This window comes from Cavia porcellus, unplaced genomic scaffold (assembly GCF_034190915.1).
Source record: "Cavia porcellus strain 051 isolate PalLab524CR breed Dunkin Hartley unplaced genomic scaffold, mCavPor4.1 scaffold_19, whole genome shotgun sequence".
Taxonomy (NCBI): Eukaryota; Metazoa; Chordata; class Mammalia; order Rodentia; family Caviidae; genus Cavia; species Cavia porcellus.
In genome coordinates, this window is record NW_026947502.1 from 51,978,561 (window position 1) to 52,001,410 (window position 22,850).

The window sequence follows — 22,850 nt, forward strand, 5'->3', positions numbered from 1 at the left end:
GTGAGAATGCATCTGGCCTTCCGTCGATGTTTTTCTTTTTTTATCCCCCTTTAGTTTCTTCTTCGGTTGAGAGGATCCATCTCCTTCCATTAGGTCTTCTCAGATGTTTTATTCCAGTATCTGAGCTGTTTCTCTCTCTCTCTCAGAGAAGTTCTTTACTTTGCTGCTTATTGATCTGCCATCTTCCCAGCTTCTCCAATAATATTTGTTATTTTATCTCTAATTTCTCAGCATTGTTTTCATTGCCTTCTGTGTATGTCACACACATTTAAAAATGTATCTTTAAATGTTTGCATCTTTTATTCCATTGAAAATGATGTTGATATTTAATTTGAAACTGCTCTTTATGTATAGTTCTGGTAGCATCCCACAGACTTCTGTATGTGTACAACACATCACTTGGAAATGATTTTCTTCCTTCTCAATTGGTATTCCTTTTATTTATTTTCCTTCCTTTATTTTGTAGTGCTGCATTATGTGGGCAGGTCATCCAACACATTCTTCAAAGAAGTGGCAATGGTGATATTTTTACCTGTTCTTTAAGGGAGAAATTAGCTTACTATCATGATTTTAGGTTAAGTTTCTTGGTAGATAGTTATTATAAAATAATTACAAATTTCTTTCTATTCTTTTATTCTGATAGAATTTAGTCAGATTGGATTTTAAAATATTTTCTACTGACTTTAAAAGTCTCAATTCCTTTATTGATGTAACATATTACATTAATGCTTTATACTAAAACAACTTTATGTTCCTGGGAAATATGCAACCTGAGTAATTATCCTTAATCTATATTTCTGAGTAAGTTTGCTAGTATTTATTTTGTTAAGAATTCTGTTTACATTTAGGAGGAAAATGTATTCATTGGTAATTTTCTTTTCTTCTGATATTTTATCTTGGCTTTATGGGGTCATTGTTGGTCTCAAAACTTAAGACATGAAATGCTCTTTTAACTTTTTGTAATCATTTATACACAACTGTGATAACTTATCCCTTAAATGTTTGGTGGAATTCACATTTAGGTCTAGAGCTCTCTGGAAGTAAAAATTTAATTATACATTTAACTCTTCTTTTTGATAATCTATATCATTTCACAAAATTTTTCCACTCCATCTAAGACTCAGAAAACCTTTTTAAAGCTGTCTATGTAATATTTCCTTTTCTGTTCTAAGTTTTACAGTTAAAGTTATGAAATCTTATTGCTCCATTGAGAAAATTAAATTTTTGCTATATGTAGCTGTTTTGCTGTTTAGCCATTTAGAATGTCACTGGTCTTAGCATATACAATATTTTTCCTTTCCTTGCTTAGTTTTAACTTGCTGGTTCTTATTTCTGAAGATGGAATTTTAGATTAGTAATTTTATACTTCTCAACCATAAGCATTTAAAACTATAAATTTTACTGTAAGAGTGAGTTGTATTCCACAAATTCTTTCGTTTTCAATTTATTATTCTAATTTTACTTTTACTATGTTCTTACTTATTTAGAAAGAGATATGAGTTATTTAGAAAGAAATATATTCAAACTTAATGTTGGATGGAATGTTTTATTAATGTAAGTCACATTAGATGATCATTTTTGGTTCAATTTTCTATATATTCTTAATGATTTTGACTGCTTGTTCTATCATTTAATGCTACAGGAAGGTTGAATATTTTCAACTATAATTAGAAATTTTCATATTTCTGATATGGATGTTTGCTTTATTTTTTACCTATAAGTACATTTTTAAATTTCACTATACCACTTTGGGGGGGGGGAATATGAGGATTGTAGGTTAAAGACCTATAAGAGAAAAAAGGTGACATTCTATTGGGAAGTAAAATGGAAAGGCAAAATTAAGATTATAAAAATGTATAAACTTCCCTCTAAGGACTAATTTCATTTTGTCTGCTATCTTTTGTATATTCCATTTCCTGGGTCATTGGATTCTAATAATTTTCTATTTCTTCCTTGATTTCTTCTGCAATTCACTGATTATTCAATCGTGTGTTATTTAATTTCCATGTTTGTATAGTTTCTGTGGTTTCTTTTCATATTGCTTTCTAGTTTCATCCCACTATGATCCAATAGTATACTGGGGATTACTTCAATTTTTTGTATTTATCTAAAGATAGCATGTTTTATAGTCTATTTTGGAAAAAGTTCTATGTGCTGCTGAAAAATATGTATTTTGTTCTATTGAATGGAATACTTTGTAGATATCTAATTAAGCCCATTTATTCACTGGTATGGTTTAACTCTGATATTTCTTTGTTGACAGAAAATATACATTAAAAGAATACAATGACCACAAATAAACAACCTAATGATACATCTCAAAGTCCTAGGAAAACAAAATCCAAACCCAAAACTAGTGAGAAAAAAGAAATTATAAAGGTAAGAGCATAAACTAATGAAACTGAGAATAATACATAGATCAATGAATCAGAGTTGGTACTTTGAAAGAATAAACAAGATGCATAATTCTTGTTTATCAATCATATCAAAATAAATAAAATCTTATCAATCTTATGAAATTTTATCAATCATATCAAAGTAAGGAAATAAAAATTCATAATAATTGGAAATTAAAAAGGTAAAATCCCAACAAATAATCTCAAAACTCAAAGGATTATCAGAAACTACTTTGAGGTATCATCAAGGCTGCCTATTACTACAACAGCAAAGGAAGTGGTCTCTAGACCATGCATGAAGAGAGGCAAGTGCCCTAAGGCAGGGGGTAGAGAAACCCAGATATGCAAGGGAAAATAGTTAACTTAGTGGACAAAAATCTACCTACTGAGATTTGGAAGGGAAAGCTGGACTGGTCTTGGATCTTGGCAGCATTATATCTGAAGTCCTCGGTACATGACATCCTGACCAGAATATCTGTGGGAAGGGGGACAGCTCTTCAGTGGTGGCCTGGCAGGTAGAAAATGTCCACAGTCACTCTAATCTCCCCACAGGGAAGAGGATCACTAGATTGCAGACTTTGGCTTCAGAGAACCTGAAGTCAGAGTGGTACATGCTAGGACATCGGTAGGAACTCCAGAATTTAAAAAAAAAAAAAAATGTATCACTGGTGTTAGGAACCTCAATCTTAAGTGCCAATAAGGCTGAGTCACAAGAGCTACATGAGCAAACTGTATCTGGGTATGGTAAGACTTTGCATAAAGAAGCTTGACTGACCCACAAATAGTCACTCATTCCTCCCCACACACTGGGAGTGCTATGTGTGGAAGAACATCCAGTGAGCTGCTCAGGTCTGCCAGGAGAGGCCAATGGTGGAGTATCCTTCACCCTCGGTGAGGGACAACACTGGACAGGGATATCAAGTTCTGAGTTAGTTTATGAAGCTCTTGGAGGATTTCAGTTGGAGGACCAAAAGTGATACCTGGGTCACAGGGCTTCTGGCAGCACATTAGGTAAAAGGCGAATAGGAAGGAAAAAGAGAGACAGCCTTGAGACGTGCCTGGCAGTGAAAGGCGCAGGAGTGAGTAGGCCCTGGCAGAAGTAGATAGAGAATCTGGTGATGGGAAAACTATCCCACAAAATCCTCTTCCCAAACTAAGGTGGTCTAGTTTTGGGACAAAGACAAAAAGACCTACGCTTAGCCACACCCAAAGCATAATCTGCAGCCAACAGGCAGACCCTCTGAGATCTGCAGGCCCACAGTGAAGCAGATCAAGGGTGAAAACCAGCTTGAGGAGCTCCAATCATGCTGACCTCCAATCATGCTGAGTGGTTTTCTGCATGAGAGAATTTGGTTTCTTTATTCTGGCTATTGCTCATTAGTTTGTTTTTTATTTCTTCTCTCTTTTGGTCTAGGTTTTTTCTCCTCCCTGTCCTTTTTTTATTTACAGATACTATCTTCTCTGTATTCCACTCCACCTTCACACACACACACACACACACACACACACACACACACACAGAGTATAGATGCCAGAGAATAAGAACCAGTGCTTTAACTTAAATAGTACCTTTCATGGGCATGTCAGGGTAACACCAAAACTGTGCATAGAGGATACAAATAAAACTATTATAAGTGTATTCACAGGGTCTGATGATCTCACAGCTTCATATCCTGCTCCTTGCTCTCACTTATTAAAATATTCACCTAAATTCCCTTGATACTATCACTTTAGTTCAACTATAAAAATAATTCCATCAGTCCAATATCCAGTCCTCCACCTACTGATACTTCTCTTCTTCTCACCCTTTTCTTACTAACTTATCCCCTTCCTCTTTTCTTCCTATTCCCTCCATATTACACTCTAATGGATAACTGCAGTATAGTATAGTATAACCTATAAGGGGCATTGATAAAGGCTGAAATTGTCCAAGTGGTTATGACTGATGTATGGTTGTCTCTATTGATGCTACTATAACCAATAGCAATTCTCCCCTTGTAACACAGTGACGTAGTCTAATCCTATTAAACTCCTTAAATTGAAAAGGCAGTGTATATCTCATGGGAAATAAAACCAAGGCTGAATACTGGAATGCATAATCTAACTAAACAGTCAGCCATGCTAACAACAAAGTCTTTCATTCTGTTTGAGCACAATCCTCACAACAACAACAACAAAAAAAAAAAACCATTACGAAGGAAGTGAAAAGAAACATGAGAAAAGGCAAGAAAATGCCTCCCAACTCCCCCAAGGTAAAACAAACGAGCACCAATGGTGACACAAAATCAAATACAAAATGGCTAAATTATATGAAATGAAGAAGCAAATTTGTCATTCTCATAGAGGAAATAACCAACTGGATAGTGGAATTCATATACCCACTTATGAATGAGTTTAAAGGAGAGTCAAATTAAAAAAATGACAAGAGCTAACCATAATTACTCAAAACACGAACGACAAATTTACCAGGAAATGAGTGTCTGAGAATGTGAAAAAACAGAGCTCATATATAAAGAGTTCTATTGACTACATGAGGTGCACAAGTAACCAATGTAAGAAGAGAATAAAAGATCTAGAAGATAAGTCCAATGACACCATATATAGATACCTTAAAAACAAGAGAACAAGGAAAACTGATCCAATAGTAACATGATACATTGATGACTAAGACTAAATAGAGAAAAGTTAGAGGACAGCACATATGGATTTAAAAAAGTTTATTTACAAAAATCATAGCAGAACACTTTCCAAGTACAGGGAAAGAACTCAAAATAAAGTGACATGACACATACAGAACACCAAGAAGTCACAACCAGAGAACAATTCTCCCATGACACATCAGAGGCAAAATCCCAGGAGTTCAGCAAAAGGATAGAATCTTAAAAGCTGTCCAAGAGAAGCAACAAATCATATGTAAGATTAAACCCATGAGCATTACAGCAGAGTTCTCAACAGAAACCTTCATGTCCTGGAAAGCTTGCAGGAAGTGTTATAAGTCATAAATTAAACTTCCAACCAAGTCTGCAAAACAATCTTCCAAAATAGATGAAGAAATAAGTACATGCCATGAAGAACAACTGAAGAAGTTAATGGTCACCAAACAGGCACTCCAAAAATTTTTACATGGTATCCTAGATTACAATAATGCAGCCAACAATGCTAAAAAGTTTGATAGAATGAATATATCAAGCAAGATGAGCATTTAACAGGAAAAAAATAAATGAGTCAACTGAGAAATATAATGACAAGAGCAAGTCAACACCTTTCAGTAATAACTCTCACTACAAATGGCCACAACTCCCTAATCAAAAAGCATAGACTGGATTTAAAAAAAATTAAATTATGTAGGATGCATACAAGAGGCATATTTAATAAAAAAGAAATATATGGACTAAAAATCAAAGAATGAAAAGCAACACAATGTACCTTGGTTATCAAACGCTTTTGTTTGTGAATAATTTGGTTTGCAAACAGAAGCATTTGACAAAATTGTTTTTTTAGAACTCTGTATCAGGTGACAAACATGACCAAGGCCATCTTTTCCCTGAATGAACACAAACATGACCATCTTTTCCACCGTCATACACCAAATTAGATTCATGAACCAAGGTTCTTTATTTCATGCAAAAGCCCCCCTCCCAAAGCAAGAAGGTGTAGCTGTCTTAAGACAATGTGGACTTCAAGCTAAAACTGATCAGTCACTACATATTAGTTAAGGGAACAATTCAATAGGAAGAGATAATAATTATAAATATACACATGCTGAATACTGGTTCATCCAACTTCATAAAACAAATACTGTTGGACACAGAAGAGCAAATAAACACTAATACAGTCACAGTGGCTAATCTCAAAATGTCACTTTTACAAACAGATCAATCATTTGAAAATTCAGTAATAGAACTGAACCCACACCTTTGAACAAATGGACTTGATACCCACAAAGCAGTCTATCTGACTATAACAGAATATACATTTTTACTAAGCATCACATAAAACTTTCTCCAAAATAGACTATATACTCACCAATAAATCTTGCTTAAATAAATACAAAAGAACAGAAATTATCCCATGTAGATGAGGTCAGAGAAGACTGAAATGAGAAATCAATGGCAAAAGAATCCATAGATGTTTTATAAATACTTGGCTATTAAATAATACTCTCAAATAATCAGTGAGTCAGAGAGGAAATTTAGCAATTCTAAGAAACAGTAATTACAGTATAATATACCAGAACCTATGGGATACAATAAAATTAGTTACAAAAGGGAATGCCTACATTACAAAATCATCAAATAATCTAATGATGTACTTCAAAGTAACAGAAAAAACAAATATAGTCTAAATTCAAACCTAGTATGAAGGAAATTATAAATACCAGAGCAGAAACAAATGAAATCAAGATTAAATAACCAAAAAATTGAAGAGCTAGTTCTTTGAAAAAATAAACAAAATAGAACAGCCCTAAGGCAATCTTACCAAAAGATGATTTAAATCAATGCAATTAAAAATGAAAAACATGAAATTGTTTTTCAACTCGTGTGTATAACTCTACTTTCAGGATACCCAAACACAAGTTCCAAAGCAAGGATAGCCAAAGTAATTGTTCCAAATCCTTTTACAGAGCTGACAGACACATTCAGAGATCACTTTTTAAATTAATATGCACCGTATATTTCCTGAAACCCCTTCACATACAAATCTTCTCTTTAGCTTTTTTTTTTTACTTTTACTGAAAAACGGTTGTTTTCACTAGGTTATATACTGTGATCTTAACCTTAATTCTATATCCACTCTCAATCCCTGACTTCACAGCTAGCATACAGGATGACACTCAGTATGTCCGTGAACTCCCAATCTATTTAATACCAGGAGCATTCAGGTACTTCATTTGTTTTAACTCTTTAAACAAGGTTCCAAGGTAGGTATGATTTCCCTTTCATGACCAAAGAAACCAAAGTGCAGAGATCAGACTGCTAGTAAATGCTAGAGGGAAAATTCAAGGACAAGATTGTAAAGTTCAAGCCTGTTCCATTATATGAATTTATTATTCACTGATGTAGTTCCTCTTCAGGATGGTACAATATCATATACCATAAAGCTTCACCAATAACTGCCTCTCACAGGAAGAGAAACTAAATAAAATACGATTGGGTTTACAGAGATACAAACATGGGAGATTTCTGCAGAACAGGGAAATAATCTGAAACTTAGAGTTGGAAATTAGACGTTTTAAGGATATACTCCTATTTACATGACTTTGAGAACTCAATAGGTAAACTGCAAAAGACCGATTGCACAGACCAAATATGGCAACTGGGGAATCTAATAGGCTTACAGAAAAAAACTGAAACGGTAAGTACCACCAAAATACATATGCTAGGAAAAGGATGATAACTTGAGTAGCACAGGGCTTTAATGTTAAACCTTACATCTTATCCAAGATCAAGTTTCTGAATCTCAGTATCCTCATTTAAAAAAAATGATTTTATCTCTTTAAATGATTAGATAATGTGGTTAACATGTATAATGCCTAGCACAGAGCACTACATCAAGTATCAGTCCCCTAGTCTTGCAGTGACAACTTTGACAAATAAGGATAGGCCACCTGTCATACCTTCATGACATTAGTTTATGAAAAATGGTGGATTCCCAGTGAAACTGATGCAGAAAAGAGGACATCTTTCATTACGAGAAATCACCACAGCTGGTGGAGAAATGGAGATAAGGCCTAACTCAGCATTTCAGGCCTGAACTCTCAGACAGTGGTATTAACAGAGACAGCGACATTACAAGGAGATTCAGTTTATTGGAGGGAAAACAGTATACTTCATTTTGAACATGTGAAATATGAACACTTGAGAAGAAGCAAATCAACAAGACTGAGTGTTAGGAAAAGTGCTTTTAACAGAGATCGTAAGAAAAACCAAGTTCTTTTAAGGAAAAAAGGTATGTACATTTCTCTTAAAAGTATGAAAATAAAAACCACAAACAAGTAGGTGGAAATACAAATTATATTTATCAGTAATACACTAAAAGGGTTCCCTCCCCACATAGGCTCATTCTACTTTGAATAAAATATGATCTTTTCAAGAAACTCTAATTTATTCTATATATTTAAATATAGTGATTTTTTTAAAAGACTAAAAGAAAAACAATTCATGACACTTCTCACAGTGAACTTGCTTCGCCAAAACTAATTCATTTTCTCAAAAGATGAAAGGCTCAGCCCACCATTTACCAAAAGGCTTCAACCAATCATTGACAGGCTCCATATTAAATGGGCATGTGCATATAAACAGATACTTAAAGATTACATTTCCAGTTCATATACATGTGAGCAGAGTAAAACCACATAATTATGAATGGAAATTTCAATTTTCAAGCTGCTAACAAAGTAATCTAATTTTAAGATACAAGTTGAGTATCCTTTATTGGAAATGCTTAGGGCCAGAAATGTTTTGGAGCTTGGATCTTTTGGAGGAATTCTAGAATATCTGCTTTAGATAATGACCCATCTTAGGGATAAGGCCCAAATCTTAACTTGCAATTCATTTACGTTTCATACACACCTTGTGGACATAGCCTGAAGCTTAGCAGATACAGCATTTTTAGTGAACCTGCATTTTGATTGTGATCTGCCACTTGGAGTTACATATGGAATTTTTCATTTATATTAGCTCTCAGTACTCCAAAAGCTTTCCATTTTGAAGTATTTAAGGTTTTTGGATTAAGGATGCTCAATCTGTACTATAAGAATAAATGTTCATTAATTTAGCTGTGTTCACCAGCAAGTAAGAAGACGAGTATTACTGGGCATAAACGGTTTTCTGTGTATGTGGTAAGAATCTAGGCAAACCACAATTCATAGATTAAAGATCCTAGTATTTGCTCCATTTCTAAAAAATACAAGTCATAAATTCAATGTCCAGAGTTTAACCATGACAGAAATAATGTTAGAGTCATTATTTTTAAATAAAAATGAAAGATATAGCATCAATCTTAGCATACAGACATTGGCAAATTTACCCCACACATAGAAAACAGGCACTATTCTTTAATATGCAAATTTAAGCAACTACCCCACAATATGACCTCTGCTAAAGCTTTTATCAGTAAGATCTTTAACAAAGATAATGTATCACAAGTAAATACAGAGAACTACATTTTATGTCTACTGATCTTTGGCACATTTGTCAACTTGGAGAATCTCAAAAGGCAATAAAATTTCTGACAGTTTTGCACATTCTTTTAATCTTTACATGAAAATATAAGGCCGCAAAAAGGCAAGCTGAAATTTCAGGATATGTGGAATAGTTTTAATAAAGAGTTTTACGTACAGTACCTTACATATACAACAGTGTGTTTGCAAATTTAAATAATATCTGAATGTACAGTGGCATGTATTCTTATCAAAGATAAATTCAAGTTCACTGCCTATCAGTTCTAAAATGCATTTATACAGACTGCTAGAACTGATAAACAGAATGAGGCATAAAATATTCAAGTGTTATATGTCATCAAAAAGCCACCTCTTAAGAGTCTTTTCTCCCCTTTTTAAAAAAATTTCAAAACCTGTACATACATTTTTAATTTTTAAAAACAGTCTGTTAAAAGGTAACATTTCATGTTAACCACCAATTCATATAGTCTATAGTAATAAAACTAGATATGTCTGATATAAATATGTGTCAATTATGTACATATGTACGTGGCGAGTTTAAACAAGCACACACGTATGCATACCTGCGATAGAGCACTGGGGGCACATACAACTCACATGAGGACTGGCAGACAGTAGGACCTAGGCTCAAAATCCAGCAAGAGCTAAGACAGCAACTTAGTTGCCTTTGGTTTCAGAAATCTGTCCGTTTGCAGTCAAAGCTAAAGTTTTGAGTGTGCACATATTTTTAAAAAATAAAATTCATTTCAGAAATGAAGTTTTTCCAGTATTTCACTACTAGTAGTTACAAAAATCCACAGCCACAAATTATTTTGATACTTTTGTCACTCCTCATCCCAGCTGAGGTTATTTGTAATTTTTTTCCTGAAGGCAACACCAAGCATGTCCAGGACCAAGTGGAAAACCGAAGCCTGAATACTGCCATTCAACCATGTATCTGATACAGATAGTACAGGTGAGATACAGGGTTCATTTGAACTGATGCATTATGCAAGATGTGGGGTGGAAGTAATCCCACAGTATTTAACATCTTCTTTCCAGCAGTTATCGTCAACATTTGGCAGATCGGACCCTTTTGCAAGCCAATTTGTTTTTAATGACTTTAATGCCTGCAATAAATTCCAATATATTTGGTGTTTGTTTTCTAAATACATTCATAATGAAGAGTTCCACAATTGTTATCCCCAAAAGTGAGACTTCTAGTATCAGTTTTCCAATTAAGGACATTCGTCAACCAAGAAAAAGCTCATGATCCTATAAAAGTTTAACTAACCTAAACTTCCACCCAACTGGATCCAGGTACTGGGAAGGCAGTTCTCACAGCAGTCTTGTAGAGCTTTCCAGAATTTAAATTTCCTTTACAATTTCGCTTTTGGCCAAATGTTGGTTCATAAATGTGGATCTTTCTACTAAAAACTACATAAACACACCATGTTTCTCTCTATAGGTTTTGAACTTTAGGTAAGCAACTATTCAAACATCCTGGCAATTTGATTCCCTTAGTATAGATTACGTTCTACTTCATTGATCCTTGGCATATAAAACATTATCTTTTGCAGCTTGCTCACACATTTTTTTAGTATTAGCTTCCTCGATCAAGTTGCTTTTTTCCTTTCCAAGGTGGCATCCTACTGACATTGCACCAACTAACCAAACATTACTAAGCTTTGTAACCATCTACTCAGCAATCATGGAGATAAAAATGATTCCACTGAAGACAGCCACATTCTTTTCATCAAGTGTTCACCACTGTCATACGGAGCAAAGAGTGGCTATTTGCTGTACTTTGCCCATGTCAATTAGGAGCTGTTTTATATGTCGTTTAAGTTGGGGCAGTCTTGCAAGAGGATCTGGTGGTTCCAACTCCCCTGTGAAATCAAGCCAGCTTTCCAGAACTAAAAGAGAGAAGACAACACACAAATTTAAGTGGCATCTGGGAAAGCAGTCAGAAATGGCCTAATTAGAAGGTTGGTAATGGAGCCAAGAGTGCACTTCCCTGTCTTTTAAAAGGCAAATAGACTCAAATCATTTCTAACGAACTCAAGATAGTCCTCGGTCAACAAGATTTCCAGTCCCCTCCCCATAACTTCTGTTATTTCAAATGATTTTCTTTTCTCTTTTTATTTTTAATGGTGCTGGGGATAGAACCCAGTTCCTCAAGCCTGTTAGGCAAATACTCCACCATTTAGCTACATCTCCAGCCCAATTTTTTCCTTCATGTATTTACATATATGTGTGTGTGTGTGTGTGTGTGTATGTTATATATAGACATATGTATGCATACACATACATACATACACCAAATTCATTCAGAATGTCTCCCTTTACTCTCTTCTGGAATAGGAAACAATGGATACCTATACATACTCAAGTTTTATACTTTTTAAAAAATACGAATGTGGGGGGCTGGGGATTTAGCTCAGCAGCATAAGCGCCTTACAAGCAGGCATTCGTGAGTTCGATCCCTGGTACCGATAAAAAGGAAAAAGACAAAAAAAAAAATAAGAATGTGTAATCAAATTCTAGGCAGAATGCAATTAATTACATTCTTCATTTTTTTGTTTTCCTTTAGAAATTTACCCTAAAATATGGAATTGTGTCAAATTGCATTTTCTTTTCTTCAAAGATATACTCAAAAATATATATAGCAAAAACTGACAGCACATGCTTCTGAAATGAATGTCCATTTTTCCCTTCTCCAAGCGTTAAGAAAAGGCAGTGAGAGCTCTGACTCAGTATAGCAGCAGCAAAGTCAAGAAACAACAATAACAACAACAACAACAACAACAACCGGAGTAAGCACAATGCAACCTATGAAGTCACAAAGAAAATACTTGGAAAGCATAAGCTGAAGATTGGAGAGGAAATCTGGTAATCCAATTTATTCTTTCTTGTCTATTTCTTAGGGCTCCTGTGTGATAATAAAATATTAAAATGTAATAGAAAACCACCCAAAAATCTGCATGCCAACTTAAGATCTACCTACTTAACCTCATAGGAGTTTGTTAACTCCACTTAACAAATACTAATGAAAGTAAGCTGCAGAATACCTTTCTCCTCATATTTCAAACATGTTTAAACTCCATATAAAGTTCTAACTTCCAAAGAAAATACAGTCCAATGAAACTAAAGAATATTTGGTACATGTTGTATATTGAGCCTGGCAAATGGATAGTGTTTAATAAATATTTATCTATCTTACCAAAAACAAAAACAATAAAAACATCAAAACGTATTAAGACAATGCCCAGTCATTCGGGCTAAGCCTCTGAGACCCTCCATGTGCTAAATGCAGCGTCAGGGGAGCGCAGAAGCCCTGTTGGTGGGGCAAGCACTGGCAGCTTTTGCTCTAGTGTTTAAGCACTGCACACAGCTTCTTTGTGGTACCATTGAACACACTCAGAACTCATTCCTCAGCTCTTTGTCAAGTTACCATCAACTTCTTTTTCTATGAGATCCATCCTGCTGGTGACTTCATTCTGCACATTTTCAATGTGGGTGAGGAGGTTGAGCTGCCACTGAAGATGCGCATCTCCAGGATCTTCAGTGCCCTTTTTCTCATTCTGAATGAACATCTTATTCCCAGCAGCCGGATTCTTTTCCAAAAGACCATCGGAAAACAGAACAAAGACAGGTGGTAAAATGCAGTCAAAAGGGGGAAACCTCATCCTCTCATTCCCTCAATGATCACTGCAGTCTAATGTGCTTCTTGGACGCATTCTGAGGAAGTGGGGACCCCCGCACCCCAGAGATTACTTCTGGCAGTCTTTAAGAGTACATGTGCCTGCTCTGTCTGCCACAAAGGCTAGCATGTGCCAGCCAGGGAGAGGGCTTCAATCAAATGGACTCCATAAATAAAATCACTACTCCTATTCCATAATTAGAATGACCGCATAATTTGGACCAATTAATTTCAAATGGTGACCTGAGTGGAGTGAGGGCAGAGCAAATATGGAAAATAATCAAGAAAACTGTCAAAGACCAGTGCAAAGTTTATACACTGGACCTTACTGCTGCAGGCATCAATGAGATGAGGAAAATACGAAACTCTTTTAAAACTTTCAGGAGTACAAAGTACTTAACATATGCACACAAAACTTGAACTTAGATTTGCCAGAAATAATTTATTTCACAGGAAAGATATTATTTTGACAGGATAGTTTACCACAAATTTCAAGACATACAATCTTTTCAAACTCAGTTAAGTATTTATTTATAGGGAATATTTGTTAAGGAAGGCAAAACTGTAAAAAATTGATTTTAAAATGGCCTTGCTAATTGATAATAAAAAATGAAGGTGCATCTCAAAGATAATCCCAAAGGAAAGATAAGTTTAAAGACATTCCTTGTGCACACGGTGATAAGGGCTCAGTTTTCTGTACAATGAGATTATAATTCATTTACAAATGTGCTAAACTTAAAAAAGACAATGTGCCATGGCTTATCTAAAATGCATAATAAAGGAAGGCAAATTGTGCTTATACCTATTTCCATGTTCTCACGTACATTTTCAATATGGCTCACTAGTTTCTGAAGGCATCTACTTAGATACCTTCAAAACTGAAATGTTGGGATAACAATTACAACAATTATGAATTAAGTGATAGTGTTTTCCCGTAGAGGAAATAAAAACACCTTTGGTGTAACCAGGTATTTGTAAACTTGACAACATCAACAAAACCTGGGAACTTAGTATGCTTTACTCGATACAGTTTCCCTCTGCCCTGTCCCATTACAGAAGTAAAGAGAGAGAAGCCAGCTGTGTACCTTGTTTGGAATTCCATGATCTTTAGAGTACTGGAAACGGTGTTTTTCTCTCATGGGGCATTCTTGTTCTTCCTCAAAACTGCTCATATCATCATCTGAGCTCCCAGGGTCTGCGACAGATCTACATTCTTGACTAAAATTTGGTGGCTTCTGATAGCTGTGCTCACTTGTTATGTAAGTTCCTTCCATTTTTACAGGCAAATGAAGACATTCTTTATGGTTATGTACATATCTTTTTTCTTCTAGATTAACTGTGTCTTGATTTATTTTTTTTTCTGCTCCAACTATTACGTGATCTTGGTCTTTTCGCTTCCCAGAATAAGCCCAGAGATGAAGGTCAGGGTGGTGTTTATTTCTTAAAAGAAAGTTGGAGAAACAACAGTTCAGAAAAATAGTATCTAGTAACAAGTTGAAGACCAAAATAAATTCCAGAACTAGGGTAGGAGGTCAGAACTCATACAAAAGCAAAGGTATTTAAGTGAATTTACTTCAGTTTTCATCCAAAAGTTGAATTCTTTCAATTTCAAATTGCCAAAAAGGATGTGGTCAGCTCTAGCTGAGCAGGTAATTCTGAAAGGCATCTGCTAGGGAGGCTGGTGGGAGGATGCTGTTATTCATACAGTAAGTAAAATGCCTGGGTTTGAAAGACAGCATGACATGTTCAGGAATTATGGCTCACTATAAGCACGAAGTTTGAGACATGGCAACAACTTGTACAGCAGGGAAGGACTCTGACAGCATGCTAGAGAACTCAGGCTGCTCACAGGGAACAGCAATAACACACTCTTGTATAGGAAGAGACAGGCTCTTCTTTATCTTTCACTAACATCATGCTTCCACAAGTCGGGAGGATGAAAGTGCCAAAGACTGGAGTCACAAGGCATCAAAAAGTATAGAAGCCATGACGTGCAATTAAACAGTCAGCTGAGAAGGCATCAGAGAGGAGAGACAGCACTGAACCCAATGCTTCTTCCCAGTACTGGGGGAAAGGACGCAGGAGACCTAGGGAAAGGGATGGAAGGAGAAACAGGGGCAACTTTTTGGCCAAGTTTCAAATGAAAATCTTGTGAAAAACCAGCAAATCAGTCGGTTTTTATATAAAATATGGGGGAGGCATTGTTCTTTTAAATAATTCTTGTCAGGCTTTAGGAAGAAAAGAACACAAGACCTTGAAGAACATTCCACAGTGATGCCTCTGGAGCCTGAGGGTTTCTTTAGGGGAAAACAATTGGGACCTAAAACATTTGATGCACAGCAGAGGTTGATTTCAGAATCTGCTGACTCTCTTCATCCCTTCTCAGTCACTGTTGAGGTGATTAAAAAGTATACTCAGTTGCCTAAAAATCTGGTTCACCTCCACAAGGACAAGAAAGAGGGTTCACCACAGCAACTAAACTTAATTTTGCACCTGGTGAGAATGTAAGACAAAGGAACTAGGACTAAAATTGGTTGAAATACTAATGCTGCACTGACTTTTAACCACTCTCATGAGCTCAAGGGTAGGTCAGCAGCAGCCTGTCATCCAAAAAAGTAACCTTTTTTCCTTTTAATTATTGTTTTTCAGAATAGACTCTTGGTTTATAGTTCAGGCTGGCCTCAAACTTGCAGCATTCCTCCTGTCTCAGCCTCTCAAAAGTGCTGGAATTATAGGCATGCACCACCACACCTAGCTTTCCTTATTTTATAAAGTAGTCTTAATTTACATCTCTTTTTTCTTTTAGATTGCTATTCCAGACCTTCAAAGAGCATCTGTATTATTTTACAGTTAACTGGACCCTCGACAAGAACTCAACTGGTTCCCGAAGGCTGGTTGTAATCTCAAGTGGTCAAAGGAAGCTCAGGCTCTTCTTGTTCTGCCTCAGTCTCCCGTTCATAGGCAGAGCTCACTGTCCTTAGACACTGGCCCAGGATTTCTCAATGACCCCACAGAGGAAAAGATGTTATAATGCTCTTTCCAGACGTCTCTAAGGGTGAAATCTGTTACTGAGACCAAAAGGAAGCACAAACAGCCATAATCTGGATCATAATCCAAGACCATCATGTTAAAACTAAGATTCTGGGCATAACCCAAGTTGTGTGCACATTAGGCTGGTCATAACTTGACAGTCTGCGGCATAGTTGCTAAGTTTCTTCTTTTTGTCGGGTTTTTACTCAGCGCACACCGCAGTGTGACCTTCCTTCACCTTCACTTACTTCAGTATCCCGATCTTCAGCTGTAGGCCGTGTAGCACTTCTGCCACACCATAGACATCAGCGAGCAGGTGATGTGTAGACACTATTTTTTTGGCATTGAGATGAGAATAGTTTTCTTTTAAAAATGACAAACCACACATTCTCCCATTATTCAACCAGTCCTTATCATAACGGTATTTTGCACTCCACCTCTGACCTGCAGAAGAAGGTGACATGAAAATCACAAAGGGCTGCACTTCCTCAGTTCTCCCCTTCAGGACCACCCCACTCCTGTCACTCAGGAAGCAGCAAGCTTTGGAACCAAGAGTGAATTCAGAAGATCTGACGTGCTCGCCTTTTCATGTTTCTGTCCACTAAGGAATCTCAAAAACTGTTAAGGATGCAATCACCAAGAGATGACACCTGAGGAGAAAATCCTAAGTACACTGTTTTCGCTTTTCATGTATTAGTCGTCTGTTCTCTTAAAGAGCTCCAGTGCTGGATAGAAATTACAGAGATTCTTTTTTCCCCCTACTAACCATTGTTATTTTGGTCTGGATGAAGCAAAGAGTTCTGGCTGAGTGAACAGTAACTCCTCTTTTGTGTCTGTGACCTTAGAGAATCCTGTACCATTCTGTGACCTTAACGTTAATAGAAATTAGTCCTACTACAATCAGATGTCCATGCATCCGTGCCATCTACTGTACTATGAGGCAGTTAAATCATCTTTCCATAATGTTTGGTGAATAAATGCTATGCAATGAAGGGCAGATGTCTACATGTGCTACTGAATAATAATGAACAAATAATGAAGTCCACAATGTATGCTGGTGAATTAATAAATATATACATTCATATAGGTCTGAATAATTCCCATTTCCTACTGTGACTTTTTTTGTGGGAATAGAAGCAATTAATTTGCCTTTTAATTGAATATACCTAAGGATTCTATGTTTTTGAGGCTAAAGTTACAGTCAGTATGAGAAACATGCTCCTTGAAGAAACCAGTGTGGGGGAAAGCAGAATGGACTGGGTTGGAAAGCTCAGGATTCCTCTCCCCTGGCCACATCTGCTGTACTCCCTAGTACAAGGAACAGCAGCTTTCTGAGCCCCAGGTGCCTCCTTAGTAAGACAAAAGGGCCGCTCTACAATGAACCGGATATGCAGCATTACCAAAACCCTGTTAGGAGGATGGCAGGAGGAATGCAACCTTAGAACGCTGCTTCACTCAAATCACCATAAATATGCCAAGCTGGAAATTAACACACAGAGAAAGGCAAAGGTTGCTTCTTTCCCTGGAACAAGCCATATCTCTACCATTTAATGCTAGTGTGTTTGTCTTCATAACTAATATGAAAATGAAAAGATAACAGTAAAAAAATTTGAAACTCTAACATGAAAGCTGAGTCAAGCCTGACAGCAATGGTGCTACCTGCAGCGCAGGTGACACCCACAGTGGTCCTGAGGCAGTCAGCACAGGGAGGCACTCACCCGGGGGGTCTCGGCAGATGTAGCAGATGTACTGCTCCGGGATGCTCTCCTCCAGCAGCCCCATGCACACGCTGTGCTGCCAGCACAGGCACTCTTCACACTGCCAGAGAACAGAGGAGACCATAGTGCCGAGGGTCACGCCTGCAGTGCACAGCAAGGACTGGCACCTGCCTTCTAATTAGCTGGCGAGCTTTCCTACCATGCTTGGTCCAGTTTCCAGTTGATATAACAAAAAGCAAATCATGACTTGAGATGCATTTTACCTTTTAAATACTCATATGTTTAAGGACTTCCTTTTGTTGCAACTATTAATGTATGTTTTTACAAATTATTTAATAAAATGTCAGAATTTTATCATCTATTTCCAATTGATTTTAATCAATGTCCCTACAAATTTTTACATATTTTATTAAAGTGCAGACTTTTTTTTTTTTTTGATACCTTGCTAAATTGCTCAGGCTGATCTCCTGCCTCAGCCCCCAACTAGCTACACACCAGAATTTCCTTTTTTAAAAGACTGTAGCAAGGCTATGAGATTTTAACTTTTAATGTACCACTCATGTGGGAAAAGTATAAATGTGTGGATTGAGAACACTACTGAAAATGTACAGAAAAAATGAAATAACACTTCACTGCTATAACATAACATCTCTAAATCTTCTATATCATCACAAAAAATGGGTTAGGCTTCCTTTTCTTAGATATTCCTCCTGCAAAATGAATTTTGATAGAATTTCTTTCCTTCTTTGAATAACAGAGAGTTACTGTACACTTCTAATTATTAAGCATCTTGGACAATAACCAGTAGGAGAAGAACCAGTGTGACTATCTTTCAATGATAGACTCACCTATCTTACTTATTAGTCCTAGAGAGTTTTAGCTTGTGGGCCTCAAACTAAAGAAAAAAAAAGACTATAACAATGGTCAAGACAAGATTTGATGACAAGCTTTCCTAATCTTTACCCCTGGCAGCACAGGAAACTTGACAATCCATTAGGAACTCTGTCTGCTGTTGGGTGATAGGTGAAAAGGAGCACAGTCTAATGCACTTCTGAGCACCTGAACTAATTTGGTACAGCAGGGCAGAGAGGCTAACTAACTACCTGAATCATAAAGCCGTTCTCCTCATCCATTTCACAAATGCATCGCACAATTTCATTAAGAGCATCATCTTCATCCTGAGATTCCTCAAAATTAGTTGAATCGAAGTCTTGATTGTATTCATCCCCACTCAAAAGCAAACTCTCTGTTGAAGAATCATCTAAGAATTCCATATCTGATAAGTCTAGAAGATACATGAAAAGTACATTCAGCACATTTTTTTTTACCATTCTTGTTTCATGTTTCAGAGAGAAAGGAGTTAGGAGTGGCTCTAAACCAGTAAGCATTCACACAGGCAGAAAATAAATATGAATAGACCATTTGTCTTTGAACAAAGAAACACATTCTTTTTGAAGCTTAGGTAATTATGATTGCTCCCTTCCTAACGTCACATAACATGGTACACTAAATGTGTCCTGTCTTCAAGTTTACAGAGACATTGGCTAATAATTTAAATTTGTATAATTCTTGTGCATTTTCACAAATACTACCCTTTTGATTCAGTGTTTTCACAAAAAGTAGCTCTATTTTGGTTGTAAAAAAAGAACAGGCTTTATTATCTAACCTACAGAGATAAACAACTAAAGATAGGTGAAAGAGCTTGCCGCCTACTGTCTACTACTACTACTGTTAGTAGTAGTTTAGTAGTACTGACTACCATTGCACTTGATATTCACCAGATCCTATACAGAGCACTTTAATTCAGCTGAGGAACACAGGCAGGCAGTGGCAAAACCAACGGAGCACTGACTGCCTAACTCTAAAGTCTGTGAGATTTTTTTTTTTTTTGACAACTTCTTTCATTTGCTAGTTTTTTATTAGCATATGTTTATGATACATAGGTACTGCATTCATTTGGGGGAAGTGGTACAAATAAATTTCCTTTTGACCAAGATCTTTAAAATATTAAGAAACATATTCCAGTTACTAGATTATATGGATGGCCGTGACATATGATTTGATTTAAATACAGGCTTTTGGTTTGTGTTTATGAGTGGGTTGATGCAAACTCTATCGTTTAGGCTACTGAGAGAAAAATAAACCAAGATAAACATTAACAGAGCCTTTATTTATTGCATCATCAGAGGAGAAATGATGACTAGATACTGAGGAAGGTTTTGCAATACTGAACTTAAGAAATTTTGGGAAAACTGTGATCATAAGACACATGGTGGGAGACATTAACACTGCTGCTGCATGTATCTGAAACAGAGGCTACTGACCTGGGCACTTTGACCACAAAGGTAACTAACTCCTTTCTGTCTCACTTCTCTAGGCTCTAGTCACATTGTAATTTATTCCTTCGCCTGGTTATTGTTTATTTTCCCTTTCTACAACATCAGAATCAATACAGCAAACATAGTAATACAGGATATAATTGGAAGTTACATCCCTAACACTCAAGAGTGAAATAGGATATATATAGTAGCCATTTAGAATGTCTGTGGAGAGCTAAGGCAGGAGGGGACAGAGAGAAAATCTTCCTTTCAGATGTAGACCAGATGGAAGTCAGCTAGATTCAAACTAAAAAAATCATGCTATTTATGTTTTTTACGTGGGGATCAGTAGCCCAGCATGTACTTATACATGAAGAAGCCTTCAGGTTTAATCCCTAGCACTACAGAAATTTGTTAAAAAAACAAGTATTTCATATGATGTAGCATCTCTTTTATCAGCTTCTATTCTTGCTTAGTTTTCCATGACTCAGTATTTTTGAATGTCTTATTTTTGATTTATTAAAGTTAATATTTTATAGAAAATTATGCTTCTTTTTCCTCAGGATCTTAGGACATCCTAAATAAAATGAATAGAAATGAAATAAGGGCAAAGAAATATCTGAAAATATTCAATGTGTCACCCCATTAGATACTGAGTATCTTTCTAATATTAACAATATGACAGCTTTTGAGAATCTAAAGTAGAAAATTTCATGCTTCCATAAGCCCACTGGCTGAGATATGTAACTAGTGCTCTCCCTTGAACTTTCCTGAACACCAGATTCACGTTGCAAAGTGACAAACTAGAATATTAAGAGTTTCAAATATTGCTATAACATACATGTGTTACCAAATGGCAATCATGACACAATAGTGATCTTAAAACTGCATCACCAAAAGAAATCAGCGTGTAATACACATACACTTGCTTGGTGTTAGCCTTCAAATTTATAGTGCTGGCATGAACAATTAACAAATTAATCAGAAAATCCAGTTAAATAACTGTAACTCCCAAGCATTGGACACATGCTTGAATGCATTCTGGAGACTGTGCGACTGGACTGCCAGGTTTATTTGCTTAAGGAAAGCAAACAGAGGTCCCTCTTCTTTACAGAGTGGGAACCAAGTAAATGGTTCTAACCAAATGCCATAAGAACAGTTTCCTTTGAACCATCACTGCTGTTTCCCATGACGCTATTCTCAAAGTGCTATTTCCAAACCAGCAACATCATCCTCATTTAGGAACTTACTAGAAATCAGAAATTTTAGATACGGGCTCAGACACTGTCTTCACAATCTGTCTCAGGGTTGTGATCCTCACATTTGAAGATCTCTACCTCTGTCTATCTGTTTTCTTTCTCCTAGTCTGGTGCTTGATCATCAGAAGGGCAGGGCAGAGAAAGGACTGACTGCACATCTATGATACTTGCCACCTTTCCCACACCACTGTCAGATACAAACCTTTATTTTCCAGCACTGTCTAGAAACAGACCACCATCAGTGAGGGGCAGCCTGGGGTATATGGTGACTTAGTGACTACCAACTCAGAAGTTATAGGTTGACAAGACCTTCCCTGCGTCTTACCTACTGTGCACTGTGATAAGACCCACGACCAGTATGCTTTAAAAGCACCACAGCAGTGACTAGAATGTATACCTGGAGTGAAAACCCACTGACCCAAACAAGAGAAAAAGGAACCTGCATTTGTTAGAAAAGGCTGCAAAGAGAAGCAGGATAAACTTTTTCCCTACCTCCAACTTTTTTTTCCTTCTTTTTTTCTTTTTTTGAGGCAGGGTCTCACTGTGTAGTTCAGGTTGGCCTCAAACTCACAGCAATCTTCCTGTCTTGGCTTCCCCTATGCTAGGATAGGTGTGCAACACCATGTCTGGCCCATCTCAAACTTTAAAAATTAAAATTTTACAGGTACTGTGTGTTTATTTCACATTATAGGGAAGAGAACGCTCTTCTCCACAGTGAGCCAGGGAGTAATTACGACTAGAACAGATCAGGTAGTAAATAGTGCAAGTGAAAACAAAATGTATTGTATTGTAGGGCACTCAGAAGAGAAAGCAGCACTCCCCACGGTCTCTGGGCTTTACTACAGATGAAGACCCCACGTTTACTCTCATTCCTCACTCTGGCCCCTGCCTTGCTGAAACTACTCTCTAGGCACTGTGGGCACTGTCCAGGGCAGGGGGACCCGCCTGCTGAACACAGCAACAGAAAGGAAGTAAGAGGAGACTGGGACCACACTTCAGCACCATTGCTCCTCACACCCAGTGCAGCCTAAGCCCACAGAAGGCCGCTCAGCTGCGGAGTGCATGTAAATCACTGACTGAGCCACTGTCTCCCATTTTAGGTCACGGGTGTCCCTATGATTAGAAATTCAAAAGTCTATTTTCAAGACTATGATAAGTATATGGCTAAAAAAGCAGCCTTTGGAGTAAAGATGCACTTTGGTTTGAATTTACCACTAACCAACCTATACAGTTACTGTAAGCCTCTGCTTATTTACCTATGAAA

At 36.7% G+C, this 22,850-nt stretch overlaps 1 protein-coding gene across 10 annotated transcripts in view; it reads right to left on the reverse strand.

Annotated features, from left to right (window-relative positions):
• Positions 1-8,185: 8,185 nt before the first annotated feature.
• Phf20l1 (PHD finger protein 20 like 1) overlaps positions 8,186-22,850 on the reverse strand; it is a 73,392-nt gene continuing 58,727 nt past the window's right edge. For all 10 annotated transcript variants that reach the window (XM_063231052.1, XM_063231048.1, XM_063231055.1 and 7 more), the window contains 6 exons: positions 19,113-19,294; positions 18,010-18,109; positions 16,540-16,735; positions 14,347-14,701; positions 13,013-13,175; positions 8,186-11,474 (listed from right to left, as the gene is read on the reverse strand). In XM_063231052.1, the coding sequence (XP_063087122.1) occupies positions 11,332-11,474; positions 13,013-13,175; positions 14,347-14,701; positions 16,540-16,735; positions 18,010-18,109; positions 19,113-19,294 (1,139 nt within the window). In that variant the 3' untranslated portion in view covers positions 8,186-11,331. The remainder of the gene's footprint in view (positions 11,475-13,012; positions 13,176-14,346; positions 14,702-16,539; positions 16,736-18,009; positions 18,110-19,112; positions 19,295-22,850) is intronic.